At 39.5% G+C, this 15,107-nt stretch overlaps 1 protein-coding gene across 2 annotated transcripts; it reads right to left on the bottom strand.

The window, feature by feature from the left end:
• Positions 1-10: 10 nt before the first annotated feature.
• Positions 11-15,084, bottom strand: abhd16a (abhydrolase domain containing 16A, phospholipase). 2 transcript variants are annotated; one of them, XM_034697273.1, is made up of 20 exons: positions 14,942-15,084; positions 13,916-13,975; positions 13,772-13,838; positions 10,590-10,676; positions 10,249-10,334; positions 10,059-10,132; positions 9,750-9,857; positions 9,430-9,544; positions 9,217-9,318; positions 9,038-9,101; positions 7,972-8,021; positions 7,552-7,675; positions 7,358-7,462; positions 7,201-7,264; positions 6,987-7,043; positions 3,698-3,760; positions 3,519-3,595; positions 1,389-1,487; positions 1,256-1,302; positions 11-674 (listed from the first exon to the last, which is right to left on the bottom strand). In XM_034697273.1, the coding sequence occupies exons 1-20, from the start codon at positions 15,041-15,043 to the stop codon at positions 591-593; spliced, it is 1,635 nt and encodes a 544-aa protein (XP_034553164.1). In that variant the 5' UTR covers positions 15,044-15,084; the 3' UTR covers positions 11-590. The 2 variants fall into 2 exon arrangements, with proteins under 2 accessions (XP_034553164.1, XP_034553165.1); XM_034697274.1 differs by having other exon boundaries at positions 13,916-13,972.
• Between the last annotated feature and the right edge of the window lie 23 nt (positions 15,085-15,107).

Raw genomic sequence — 15,107 nt, 5'->3', positions numbered from 1 at the left:
ATTCAGCCCCTTATGTCAAACATTTTATTCAGTATATATAATAGGACATGTAAGAGCCTCATTTCAGACACAGCTTTGTTCATAGAGACAGTGCTCACAGGAAACATAAACCTAAAAAGCTTTTACACTTTGGCTGCATTTATAAAGATTACTATCCTTCAACCTGGATTCTGTCAGGATTATTTTGTTATTAAATTCTAACAATGCTTGTCTATGTTTATTTTTCTTTACGAATACAGCCAAAGAAGGAACAATGGAAGGAGTGAGCTGGTTTGTGCATCCACATACAATGCATCCTTTTTTTTCTTTTTTTTTTAAGACAAACACTGAAAAGTATGACTCAACACCAACCTCAAAGAAAAAAAAGATGTACCATATTTTACAGGTTTCTGGATGGAGGCGTCAATAGATGAGATCTCTCCTGATGCCCCAACAGCAACACTAAACTTAACATTTTTTTACTTGGGAGGAGAAAAAAACCTGGAACGAAATCACAGTTATACATTCACACACCATGCCAGGAACACACTCTGACCACAGGCCATCTGAATCTCCGCTGTTCATTTCCTCTCATCCATCCCTCTATTTCTTTACAGTCTCCAGGGTGGGTGAAACTCGGAGGCGGGGAGAGGAGTGCAGTGTGTCGTTTCAAAGTTTCGCATGTACTTCCGTGCCTTGGAGAGAGAAAACAATGGAGATGGAGGAGGAATGGAGAATGAGAGGTGTGGGAGGGCAATGAACAGAAAGTGCACAACTTGATTATATTAGCTTGGGTCTGCCTGGCTTGGTGCCACACAAATCTCTCCCATCTCTTAAGGGTTTACACGGGAGGTGAATAAAGTCTAATTCAGAAGGCATTACCAAGGGAGGAAACGCATAGCATTAGCTGTAATTGATGGCACTCCTCTTGTTTGATGTTAAATGACTTCAATAAGCTGAGCGCAGTGAAATATATTACACCAGTCAACCTGAGAGCACAGGTGAGCTGGTTACTATGGCGACCGGAAAAGTGTTCCTCAGTGGTAATGATGTCTGTGAATAGCTGTGATGTCTTTTTTTTTTTTTTTGCAGTGTGAGAAGAAGGGGGAGGTAAGCCAACCTTAAAAATCAGGAAATTGGGCTTGTGCAGGAAAAATAGGGCTCCACTTTGAGGAATGAAAAAAGGACAACATGTGGCTGTCCTCTGAACCAGACTAGAGGAACAACTGTACACATTCAGGCTATGTGCCGGGATAACAAAAGGTTATTTGCTTACCAAGAAAAGAGCCAGTTGCCGCCTTCCCTCTGGAGTCATATCCTCACCTGGTAACAAGAGCGGGGTAAGACCGTGTGAGAACATGCGAAGCGGTTTTATTTGCCTTGTAAATGTGAGAGGAGCCAGCTCTTACCCACACTCCATGGGAACAAAACATCTCTCTCTGCCTGATACGACTGCAGCACAGACACACACCAGTCATCGTCCACCTCGTAGCCACTGTACACAGACGCTGCAGAGAGGAAAAAATGTTATTACAGAGCCAAGGCTAACTGAAGGCACAGGTGATGCACATGGTCTCGGAGGGCATCTGTTTCCAAGGGGGGGGGGAGCTGGCTTGAGCCCTGAAGTGTTGAATGCAGCACAGAATAAAACCTTAATGTAAACCTACTATTAGATAGCCAACTCTTCCACTTACCCCCTCTCTCTGCTCTTTATCACTCACTCACTCACTCCGCACGATTAACAGAAATTAACACAACTTAGGCCCAATCTCAATGTCCTCCCTAAGCCCTAAACCCTGAGCCCTTCTTGACTTAATTGACGTCACCTGGAAAGTGATTGAGGGCAGGAGGCTGTAAGGGTTCAGAACCGATGAACTGGAATGGGATAGTACTTTGTGACTTCTCAAGGCCAAATAAATTCCACCAGATCAATGTCTGGTCCGTCTCCGATCCGTCACTGCACCAGATCTGATAAATTTCTATTCTAGTCAATGTGTTAACCCCCACTGGATCCGCTCTGTTGCGTTCCGGCTGCGTCTCTGATCCGGCAGATCGGAACGCAACGGATCGGATACGCAGGACTTCTATTTTTGGCGGATGCCGGAGTCATGCACCAAAACAAATTAAAAAACGGGTTAATTTTCAGAATAAAACACTCTGTTATCACCAGATCGTTTTTAACTTAACTATGAAAACAAAAGGTCATTTTGGGTGGAGGCAGGCCTGAAGTCAACAGGTCAGAGGTTTTCAGAGGACCAGAAAGCCAACATGGATGAGAAGAGGAGGAGAATCCTTGATCCAGTGATTGCCACTGGAAAACCTTGGTCACTGCTCCGTGCTGCGTTCCAAAAATGCAACCGGTGGGTGTTGACAGACGAGAACGCACAGAGCCGGGCCGCAGCGGATCGGGGACGCACCGGACACGGATCTGGTGGAAGTCCTGTGTCATGTAACCTGCATGACGCCACCAGCTCACCTTAGTGATGTTAGCAATTTTTATTGCACAATTTTTACTTTCCTTAAATTCAAGGCGCTTAAGGGACAGACTGCCATGTGATGCAGGCTCTCACCGTACAGACTGCTTAACCACACTATTTAAAATATATTAATAGGCTATATAACTATAAATATATAAATTATACTGTATACACATATATGTGAAGATGAATAGATTAAGGCAGTTTTCTATATTTATACTTACAGGCAAACTTTTTTTTACCTTTTACTTTACTTTTCATGCTTCTTTTTTTACTGTCTGCAAAAAATGCCCACTTACGGAAAGGGGGGCATAAAGGGCTCAAAAAGTCAGTGAGCGATCCCTCACTCACTTGATGATTTGACAGTGGGACAGCCCTACGCCCTCACAGATTTAGCGGGAACGCACCTCAAAGTCAGTGAGTGCTTGAGGGTGGACATTGAGATTGGGTCTCTTCAAAACGAGCCATTACTGTGTGATCACACATGATTTTGTAACGTGGTCCAGATGGACCGAGAGCATCGTGATCGAGAAAGAGGGAGAAGAGAGAGTGAGACAGCAGCTGATGATGGAGAGAGGCAGAAGAGGAAGAGAGAGTGACAGGTAAAAGGAGAATAAGCCTGTTTACATAAAATATTTTTAATTTATAAATAACGATTATATAAATGCACTTATTTTCCCTCCAGCTGTCACCGACTGGTTTATAGTTGTTGCAGTAAATGTGAGATACACAGTCCTTACTTTTTAATAACTGAATGTGAACAAGGTGCCGCCCTCAAAAAGCCCCCCAGTGTCACCCAGTCTCATCACATTGTAACGAGCTGGATCAATCAATTAAGGACGTCTCTACTGGATTAGTTTAATGTTTACATAAAGAAGATATGCTCTTTCGTCTCCATGGTGATAAACTGGCTTACACTGGTCCTTCACACGGCTGTTTTAATCCTGACATATTCTACAAATGTTCAAACCCTAAATTTAAAGAGACTTGTTATTATAAATAATTCAAAAGAAAAGGTTTGATTGTGATTCAAGTAGACTTTTTGAACATGAAGAGCCTTACCTTCTTCTAACTGATTAGAAGATCCCAGCCATTGTCTGACAGCTCTAATCCCTTCATCTGTCATTATTTTTGGGTACCTTGATTGGGAAAATGACATCAACAATTACATATGCATCACTCTTCAGATAAAAGGGGAATGAGAACACTCGGATTAAAGGGTTGAGAATCAGCAGGCTGACCTGAATTGTAGCAGTTTGAGCAGGAGGTCGTTGCCTCTGTTAGACATGACGTCCTCTGGCCCCCTGTAACACAGTGTACAATCTTACATCATGTAGTGTAAGTAGCCCTGTGACCAACTGGCTAAGAAAGTGGATGATTTTTCTTACCACTGCGTGTACTAGCACGACTCTTACACACAGCATACTGACATTTACTGTGCCATAATCAGAAGGTGATTGAATGCTCAGCTGTTTGTTAAAGTGTTGTGTCAGAGCAAATGCAATTTTATTTGACATGCATCTACTGATGTTGATTTAAAACAAAGATTAGAGCTTTAATGGAACAGTCACAGCTCCTAAGGCAATACAATAATGACAATTTTAAGACAATGAAACACCAACAAATGCTTAACAACAAAACAAAACATTAAATGCATTTTAAAATATAACTTATGATACTGTATTAACAGTCAATGTGAAGCAAATTGCTTAACCCTCCTGTTATGTTGCGGGTCAAATTGACCCGTTTAAAAGTCTATTTAAGGCAATATATGCCTTCCAAACCAGCTAAATGCAGCATAAAAAACTGGGCAGCATGTGACAGAAGAGGAGTTGTATCTTCATAAAACTTCATAAAAATAAAGAAATACAAATTTTAAATAATAATAAACAATAATCTGTCATGTTAAACTATTGTACTTATATTTAGGGCTTTCCAATGTACATTAAAAAAAAATTAACATGAATTTTAATGTAAAAAGTGAGTTATCCTCATTGAACCATGATCTGCGAGAATAAAAACACCAATGTACTAAATATTGATTTAAATGGTTAGAAATTGAGTTAAAAAATTTGATTTAAAAAAAAATGTGTATTGGGATTTTTTTTGGGTTCTGACACTTATAGATAATTGAATATGCCCCGGGTCAAATTGACCCAGGAACATTATTGCTGTTCCAGACAAACAAACATAACAGGAGGGTTAAATAAATTGCTTTCTAATGTCAGTCTGAAAACTAACTGTAACATAATTATAAAAAAATGTTACATCATCTGTCTTTTTCGCCTGCAGTGATTTCTAAAAGGACTCAGGATGGTTTAGTCAGGAAAAACAAAAGTACATAAAGTTCATGTTCACACCGGAGGGCTTCTCTTGTCATGACCCCTACAGTACCAGGAGCTCTTTTAAATTCCTTCTTAAAACATACTTTTATCTCAGAGCCTTCCCGGATTTTATCTGAATTTTATTTGACTTTATTTTATTTTAACAGTCTTCAGAAATATATTTTAAAATAATTGTATTCCTTTAGAGTTATTTTAAGGGAATTTTATGTCTTTTAAAATATATTTTATTTATTTATCTTGACTTGTGTGTTTTTATGATCTGCCTGTTTTATTTTGCTGCCCATGTAAAGCACTTTGTACCCTGGTTTTTGAAAAGTGCTCTACAAATAAAATTATTATTATTATTATTACCAACACTGAGCAGTAATAGCTGAAGGCAACAAACAACACCTAAAACAACAGAACCTGTATGTTTTTGCTCTCCATATCAAACACTATCATGTAAAGCCGTGCTTGTTGGTGAATTGCTTAGCAGAACAAAAAGCAAAGCACCATCTTGAGTGGTTAAAGTCAACATACTCATCCAGACTTCCTTTGCTGACCTGGCTGGTAAAGTGGCTAGCTAAGAAGCAACTAGCATCAGATTCATTCAGGCTAGCTCAATTACAGGCCCCCTCAGGCTAATCTCCAATCCTCTGTCCTGATTGGTTAAGGGGCGGCCCCTACTGCGTCCTCCGATTGGTTATGAGTCCGGCACTATCATGACTGCACACACCGATCTATGTTGGGGGTTAAGAGGAAATCTGGTTGGGAGGGATAGTGTTGACATTCTAAGTCCCTCTCTCTGAACAGATGTTTACTCTGTGACTACCAACAGCAGCTTTAATTCTAACAAATTACCATTCTTGACTTTGTACTGTGTTGTCATGTCAACACTGTTGCATTACACAAGTAAAAGTATACCCCAAAACTAATGTGATAACTGTCAGTTAAATCTGGTTACAGATTTGGCCAATGCATCAGAAACTCGCCCATGCTTGTTTTCTTTTGTCTTGACATTGTAGCTTTATTTACTTGGTAAACAAGAAAGAGAGTCTTTTTTTTTTTTAACCATCTGTCTATTTCAATCAAGCGGCAACCTCTGGTCTAAAAATATGAGTCCAATTTGGATGTGCTAAAAACTGAAGTTCATCAAGGATCCGCTTGAGGCTGGCTCCGGAAGTACCAGAAACCATATAAACACCAATTAAAAAAGAAAAGATCTTTACAGCAGAAATAAACATGTTTACAGCCTGGTACAACAGACGAGCGTAGTCTGGATAGCTCATTTCTCGATCGGCTCACACTGTACGGGGGGTGAATTTTTTCGAAGATATTGAGATTACGAGTCTTCCAATGAGAGGCACAGCTGACTTGATTGACTTGGCGGGAACACTGTAGCTGTTGGCTAGGAGGCTCAAAGCCCGCCTCTTTACGTCACAATCGCTCAACAGCAGCAATATGGCTGCTGTCAACGATTGGCCTCAAAACAGCTCTTCAGAAACAGATGGGTGACATCACAGATATTACGTCCATATTTTATACAGTCTATGGTTTCATTGTATCTTTTGTGTTTATGTTAAAGTAATGCCCAAGCGGCAAACTCCGGTCTCAAACGATGAAGCCAATGCGGAAGTGATATAAACTGCAATACATCGAAAATCCGCTTGAGGCTGGCTGCAGAAACACCGGAAACCACATAGATATGAATGGGAAAAAGAGGATCTTTGCAGCATTAATAAACATGTTTACAGCCTGGTTCAAAAAACGGCTTGGCCCTACGAAGCTAATCTCTCTAATGGCATACACTGTACGGGGGGTGATTTTTTTTCTAACATGACGGTTAAGAAGATATTAATATTATGAGTTTTGCCCAAATAAGGACATGACTGACGTGAATCCCGGTCGGGAACACACAGCCATTGGCTAAGAGACTCACACTACGTCACACTCTGCCTAGTTGAGTTCCGCATTACCAATATGGCTGCTGCCGTCGATTTGCTTCAAAACAGCTCTCAGGAACAGATGGGTGACGTCACGGATACTACGTCCATATTTTTTACAGTCTATGGTAATGCCCTTTGAATCCTTCCTTTGATCATATTCTAACTGAACTAATGTTTTTCAGACATCCTTTTAAACCAGAATGATTCCTGCTGTGAGCATGACATTAGTAGGAGTTTTTTAAGTCAGGCGGTGCACTTACGTTGTGGTGATGATCTCATCCCTTGTTCTCCTGATCAGCAGGACTGGTCCCTGATATCTGCAAGAGTACAAGAAGAAGCATTTATCATGAGTCACATCAAAGTGAGCTACTTAAGATTCATGATTAAGCTCCAATATGTTGCATAATGTTCAGTGATGCAGACTTTGACTTTTATGATTGGTATTACTAAAAATAGAAATATAGTCCCACTCACTTGAGAAGCTGCTCAGCGTTGTTGAGGTTCATGTACTGCCTCACTGTGTGCTGTACCAACGGTCCTAAGAGGAAAGATTTTCAGTTATAACATAAAAACAAAAACTACATGCTGCAAAAGATCCAGAATTCAGTTTTTTTTAACCCTTTGGACTCACTCCAGCTGTCAGGCATGACCTTGAGGGCCAGAGGCAGGAGGTCATCAAAGGATGCATCCAATACTACTGCCTGGATCTCTGGGTATGACATCACCGCCCAGCTGGCTAAGAAAGGAAATTAAGAGTGATAAGGGTTTATATTTATAGCATAAATTGATCCATCATGAGCATGCACTGTTCTTATCTTTGTGTACCTGTAAATCCTCCTATAGACCAGGCATAAACAACAATGTCTTTGAGCTGAAATCCTAGCTTGTGCATTGCAAACTGAATCACAACATCCATGGCGTTGGCTTCATTCTGGGGGAATGGCACTCCCTGGCAGAATGACACGAGTAAAAAAAGCAATATTCATGCATTATTAAACATGACAGTTGCACTCTACCCACCTAAAATACCAGGCTCTGCCTAAGATCTGAGAGATGTACAAGTTTTATTCCACTCCACTGATAATGTTGAGCATGGGAGTCTCCCTCTTGTGCAATCCTAAGCAACTAAAAACTAGACTTTAAACATGCTGTTGTTTTCCACTGTGTTGTCTGATAGGACTGTGTGCATACACTGTTAGCTTATGCTGGTTTAAACAAAGTCTGAAATCTGGCAGCTTTACTTACCGTGCTGCCTCCAAAGCCTGGGTGGTTCCAGCCTAAAACAGAGTATCCACCTATAGCACACAGGAACACAAGATTTTTCTATTTGAATTGACACAATTGAGACTATTATATATTTAATGCTCTCCCACACACACCTAGTGTTGCAAAATTCCAGAAACTTTCAAAGTTGGAAAGTTTACATGGAAATTAACAGGAATTTATGGGAATTAACTGGAATAAACCAGGAATTTACTCAATTGAAGGTTGGCTCTTAATAGGCCACTTAAATGTAGTTGGGAAAAATATATTTTAGCATAATCCTGACTAAAACAACCAGATTTCATGCATGTACAGTTGAATATCTATGCAGAGCTATCCTCAACAAGGCTGGACAGTGACAATGAAGAGGAAGAGTCGGATTTGGATGTTGAGGAAGTGGACATTAAGGATGTTGATGAGACCCAGGAAGAACCCATTGCCTGAAAGGGTTTAGCAAAAATGCAGAGGCTAGGCTTGAGAAGGTTGAAGGAAGATGCTTTTTAATTAGCATGTTGAATGGGACTTTTTTTGGAGGCAGAGGGGCTCTTTTCATTTAACATTTTGAATGGGACTTTGTTGGGATTGCATTTTTGTTAATTTTTGAATGGGTTGGGTCGGGGGATGAGTAATATTTAACATCATTTATCATTCATGTTTTTGTTCTTCAATGAAAGAATTGGTTGTTCAATAAAATATTTAACACTTGAGAAGGTTCTACTTACAAATAAATCTGTTTTAATTGTATTATTTTGGATTGATCTCTGCTTATAACAACAAAAATGTATGCTTTGATTTGATACCTTTCCATTAAATTACCCGAATTCCCAGTTAACTCCATAAATTCCCATAATTCCCATAATTCCCAAGCAAAGTTTCCAATTTGAAATATTTCCAAAATTCCCCAGCTTAACTTCCCATGGAAATTTACTGGAAACTTTCTGAAAGTTTACCGAAAATGTTCTGAAAATTTACCGGAAATTTTCTACCCCTTTGCAACCCTACACACACCCAAAACAATTTGACTCTGTCTGAGTCGAGGCTCCCTTACCCTCTAGTGGAGTGTTCATGCAGCCAACCTCATAGAAGCCTGCGTTTCCCTCACAGCAGATGACCTGTGGCAAAATTCATACATTTCAAGAAGCAACCACAATGTGACTGAGGGGACACAAGTTTTGTTGAGTCAAACAGATGGCACAAAACAAAAACTAAATCACTGCAGTAATTTACCAGAGTCTGGCCGGTCTGTCCCCCATCTCCCCTTCGATCCACAAACATTGTGTCAATCTCATTTCCATCACAGGCCACCAGCTTGTTCCTTTGGCCTTCAAACTGTGACACAACGGAGAGAAAACAACTAATTGTGATGATTTGTATTTACTGCAGTCAGTTTAGACAGTTGTATTGTCTGTAGCTGTATTGTACAATGTGTGTATTTTTCACCTCTTCTATTAACCTAGCCTGGCCTTGCTGGAGCATGGGCCTCATGGCTTTCTGCAGTAAACCTACAGAGCCAGGGTACAACATCCTCCTCCCGAATGAATGGGCAATAAGGAAGCTGCAGGGGAAGAGACTAAGTATGAGAGCTCTGTAGCAACACATCTGAGACAATGTGACTTCTTCATGGTGAAATAATGTGCAGACCAACTATAAGCAGAATGTAAGTCCTTCCTTTCATTAATAGTAGTAACAAATCCGCAGTGTCATTCTGCAGTCATGCAGAGCCTTTCTTATTGGGATGATGTAGCATAAACTGCATTTACCTGATGATGTGGCACGGCAGAGTGCGCACAGAGTTCAGGACACTGTCTGCTGCTCCTCTTAATCTGGGCTCCGGCTTCAGCAGAGAAACACCAGCCTTGGAAAGTTTCCTGTGGCACACAAAGTCAAAGACTTACAATGAATAATGATGAGCCAAAATGCTTTTTGACATTTAGTGGATGCATTTATCCAGTGAACTTGACAGTGCTTTGAATGCCTGTATTTATAATGAACTGACCCTGATGGGAATAGAATTGCGGTGCACACAAGGCCATTTCAAATGGCTATAAAATATAAAAGAAATCACTTACGGATTGCTGACTTCTGTCCAGCTGAAATCCAAAGGCCAGTGTGAGAAGTCAAAGTCATAGCACCTTACTTTTTTCTATATAGAAAGGAAAAGAAAAGGGAGAAGGTTTTTTATGCAAGTTCTGGTGGAGTTCCAATTTCAAACAGTACATCTTGATGTTTTGTGCTTCTATAACGATGCTGTGAACTCACTTTGTTTACTGGTGTGTGATCCTTCTTGGTTTCCTCAAGAATGGTGACAAACTGAAGGTATTCTGAGTTTTTCCATCTGCCCCACCCTGGTGGAGAAAGGGGAGAGAATACAGGATGAAGGAAAACAGAGAGATACAGGAGGAGTGCAAGTTAGACACCATAAAAATCAGACTGCAAAGCCTCAAGGGTGTGTTTAGTATGCTTTGCGGGTGTAGACCTTGTGTCTCAATGTTAATGAAATCTTATTGGCATGCAGCATATACAGCATATGTAGCGATATCTAAAGATGAGTAAATTGAATTAGACATCACTGGACAGTCGGTTGTTTTCTGCAGCCTCACCTCGAAGACAGGCGACTCCTAGAAGACACACCAGCACAGTTCCCACATACTGACTCACAGGGACCAGCTTCGTGCTGCAGATGTAACCTAAGAAGACACAGTTACACAGAAAGAAACAGGGACACAGGCGTCAACATAACACCCTCACTTTTTCTGTGCCAGAATTAAGCCTCATTAACGCACACCAATACAAGAATTCACAGTTTGACAACTACCCTACAACCATATGCATAAATCAATATCAGAGGCATAATTATACACTAAGGAGGAGCAAACTACCTCAAGCAATTAATTTCTATTGATGCATGGTGTGGCTGAATGTTTCAGCTGATTAGCTTTATATTAATCCTGCCTGTAGGAGAACAGCAATTCTCAAGATCACCCCCCTTCCCCATTGGTAGTTTTCAGATGTCACCTAAAAAGATACATATTTGACATTATGTCTCTGCAAAATCTACAGAGAAGAGGCTGCTAGTAAACCATGTCAAACTGACAGTTTCAAGTATGTAGATGATCTCTATGGAACCAGGACATTTAGTTATATTTTATTTCTCACTTCACTGACTAAAACATTTTACCACAACTTTTAAGAACATTGTACTTCAAGCAGTTTGAGAGGCAATACTTATGCACCTGCTCGTGGCTCTGTTGTCAGGTCTAAAAAACCCTAGACAAGAGACTCTGACCAATCAGAGGTCATTTCAAAGAGAGGGCATCCCAATTCGCAGAGTTCAGCTGTTTCCATGCAAATGAACATCCCATTAGGTGGTTCAAGTGAAGGCGTTGTATAACTCCGTCCCATTAGTTGTGTGCCAACTTCCATCAGACTCTTTAACACTTGAGCTGGTGTGGATTCTTGGCCCACTTCCAATGCTTTTACTTATTGACTTAATTATATATTCATAGTCTAACTTATTCTCTCTCTTTAAGCTGCACATTTATGTTGTCTACTTTGTTGTATGTCTGTCTAGCTTTGAGTTGTGTTTGCACCATAGACTGTATAAAATATGGACGTAGAATTCGTGACATCACCCATCTGTTCCTGAGCGCTGTTTTGAAGCCAATCGACGGCGGCGGCCATATTGGATATGCGGAACTCAACCACGCATAGTGTGACGTAAAGAGGCGGAGTTTGAGCCTCCTAGCCAACAGCTATGCATTCCCGACTGGGGGTCAAATTAGTCATGTCCTTATTTGGGCAAAAACTCGGAATCTTAATATCTTCTGAACCGTTGCGTTAGAAAAAAATTCACCCCCCGTACAGTGTGTGCTCATAGGGAGATTAGCTACGTAGAGCCGAGTCGTTTTTTGAACCAGGCTGTAAACATGTTTATTAATGCTGCAAAGATCGTCTTTTTTGAATTGGTGTCTATGTGGTTTCCGGTGTTTCTGCAGCCAGTCTCAAGCAGATTCTCGATGAATTGCAGTTTATAACACTTCCACATGGGCTTCACAGTTTGAAACCGGAGGTTGCCGCTTGGTTTGCACCAATGCTTTCAAACAAATCAAGTTCCTAATAGATAAACAAAGTCTTCGAAGGTTCGAGTTGAAGTGAAGGGAGAAGGCTTTACATCCTTCATTTACCTATTATAGCTCTACCAACAAACGTCTACATGGCAAGGGAACACTCTTCCCCTCCAAGTCTATATTCTGGCTGTTTTTTTGTAAGCAGACTCAAGCTTCAATCTGGAGCTCATCTGATATGACACGAATTACATTGAACTTGTTTATCTGTTCCCTCTCAAAGAAGACAATCATTTTTAGATGTATCAAAAAATTGTTTTAATTGCACCTGAACTCACAATCTTTTGTTCGCAGATACAGAACCTATCCAAACTTTATTGAGCTGCAATTTGATAAATCTAAATACTGACTCATAATGTTCTGTCGAGATGTGCTAATTTGTCTAAAATGCAACTGTAGCACAAATTAATATAATTTCATGCAACCCTTTCACTCTATATCATCAAATATTTTTTTATGACACTGCTACTCACGCCATTTGCATTTTCAAAATGTGGGTAGTATTTTTTGATGATGTGTTACAAAACATACCTAAATTGAAACCATAAGCATTGTAAGAAAAATAAATTCATGTTTCTTTTCTATTTTAGAAAACTTGAAATTAAGATTCCAGGAAAAGTGCATCTCAATAAACAAATATCCCCTGTTCCATAATGTTTCAGAGCTGCTTAGCAACACTCCTTGATAGGCAGCACTATTCAATAGAACACTAGCTCCTGTAAAGATGGACATTTTTGTACAACCAAGTCAGTCCCTCTTTGGAACACGAGTATAAATCACCATATATCACAGCTACAGCAACATAAAGATTATATTTGTTTATTTCTGATTAACTTGAAGATGAACTCAATGAACTGTTTCATCCATGGAATGTTACAAAATATCCACCACAGTGTCCAAACAGCCATATATACTAAATAAAACCAGAGGTGTCAAGCAACAATGTACTTATACTTTGTTACCTTACTTAAGTAGAAATTTTGGGTATCTATACTTTACTGGAGTAATTATTTTTCAGCCGACTTTTTACTTTTACTCCTTACATTTTAAAAATAGCCTTGTTACTCCTGTTTCACTTTAGCTTGTTTTCATTCCGGCTTGTCATCGTAAAAAAAGAAACACATTGACGTTCCAATAAAGGCTGTTGATAACATGCCTGTGAAGTTTGACTTTTTGCACCATTACAATACTTAGAGGCAACTAGTCATCATATCTTCCGCTCCATGAAACACGTTAATGCTTAGCAGTACACATATATGTTTCTTTAATGTATTTGCATTAAACGAAAATGCATTCATTTTCAATGGGCATAAATGCAGTTAAAGCAGGTGCAACCCAAATATTTCAACATCAACATATTAATATAACATTATAGTCATTATGGCCTTTAGAAAAATATTTTTTGGGAGGTGGGGTAGTGCACTATAGGCCCCTGTGGCACAGCTTAAGCTTTTGTCTTTAATGACATTTTTCCCCCTTACATTACTTTTACTTTGATACTTTAAGTTGTTTTGAAACCAGTACTTTTACACTTCTACTTGAGCAAAAAACTTGAGTTGACACTTCATCTTCTACAGAAGTCTTTTTAAACCCTAGTGTCTATACTTCTACTTTAGTAATGAATGTGAATACTTTTGACACCTCTGAATAAAACCTACCTTTTCTGTACAGATAGCAGAGCAGAAGAGGGGAGCTGTAGTAGGACAGAGACCAAAGTGCTGAAGCCTGGAGGGAGAAGAGACAAACCTTATTTGACAGAACTGCTAAATTAATTAATTAATGAATAACACAACCATACTTACCCAACCGAGGATGCTGTCGGTGTGCTTCTCCACACTCCTGGGCTGGTAGCTCCATCCCTGCTATAAGTGAAAGAAATTATTGTTCATTTTATGAACACTGGTTCTAAGGTTCAAACTGTTTATCTTCAAAACTGTTATAAAGGATGCTTGAAAAAAACCTTTTAACCACTGTTAATTAATTACACCCATCATGCTCAACCTCATACTCATAAACAGACAACCATAGACATCATATTCATCTTTTGTACTTTTATGTAATAACTGGATGTATATTAATTGTTCATTTTGAATATTCTTATATTATTACATTTTTAGTATCAACTATTGTATTTATATGTGTCAATTTATTACTTTTTTATTTGTTTTTGATATTAGAACATTATTTGGGTGGAGGCTTCAAATAAGCTCTGAGTTTTCTGCCTCTTCCTGCACAGTATATTATTTATCTTTACTCTTTATTTGTGTGTGTATTTTTTAAAAACTTTTTTTACTTCTTTATTGTGCAAACAAATAAACAAATAAATAAACAATCTAAGGTTTGCCTTTCAGATAGCTAGCTAACGTTTGCTAACAACTAACACTTCCAGTAGCAATTCAAAGCAAGGGGATATTCTGAATAAAGATCATCTTAACAAATCCTGTTAACTCGAAACTAAATGCATTTCCTTTATTTCGGTTCAACAAATACCTTTTGTTTCTATTCTGGCAAAGTTTTATGATTTAGCATTAGCCTAACTAGGTTCATATCATTGAGGAGAACACTTTGTGACGCTAAAGCTACACTGGGGCTGTTTCTGTGAGATAAAAAGGCATCGAATATTCAAAAGATAAGCGTCCTGACAAGTCATTTCATTCATTAGCAGCTGCAGCCCTGGTAATACACAGCAGTGACAGTTTCAATAACAAGCATCTGACACTTCCGGGGACACTGTCGGAGCTACATCAATGCTAAGAGAACACAAATAATGTTCTTTTTTCGCAGTCGGCTGTACATAGACATTTGCAAAACGTCATGGATACCCCTACCCTTCTTCCCGCTCTGCCTTCGGGTCGAGACTGATCCGGCGAACGGTGAATTCGTTGCAAATGAGGCCCTAAAATACAGCGGAGCCACATCCAACCGGCCATTATTCCTGTATGAGGACTACGGAAGCCTGCACTGTCCAGAAATCTCAAAACGCGAAGGCGCTTT

The sequence above is a fragment of the Notolabrus celidotus genome, chromosome 12 (genome assembly GCF_009762535.1).
Source record: "Notolabrus celidotus isolate fNotCel1 chromosome 12, fNotCel1.pri, whole genome shotgun sequence".
NCBI lineage: Eukaryota > Metazoa > Chordata > Actinopteri > Labriformes > Labridae > Notolabrus > Notolabrus celidotus.
This window is presented reverse-complemented; position numbering and strand designations above follow the sequence as displayed.

Bases quoted from the DNA above. Each gene is read 5' to 3' on its own strand.
- abhd16a (XM_034697273.1), bottom strand. From the start codon at position 15,043: ATGGCCGGTTGGATGTGGCTCCGCTGTATTTTAGGGCCTCATTTGCAA. The intron at 7,676-7,971 runs GTAAGTAAAGCT...TCATTCTGCCAG, and splicing joins CAGGCTTTGGAGGCAGCACG to GGAGTGCCATTCCCCCAGAA. The intron at 1,488-3,518 runs GTAAGGCTCTTC...TCCTCTCTGCAG, and splicing joins TTCTAATCAGTTAGAAGAAG to CGTCTGTGTACAGTGGCTAC.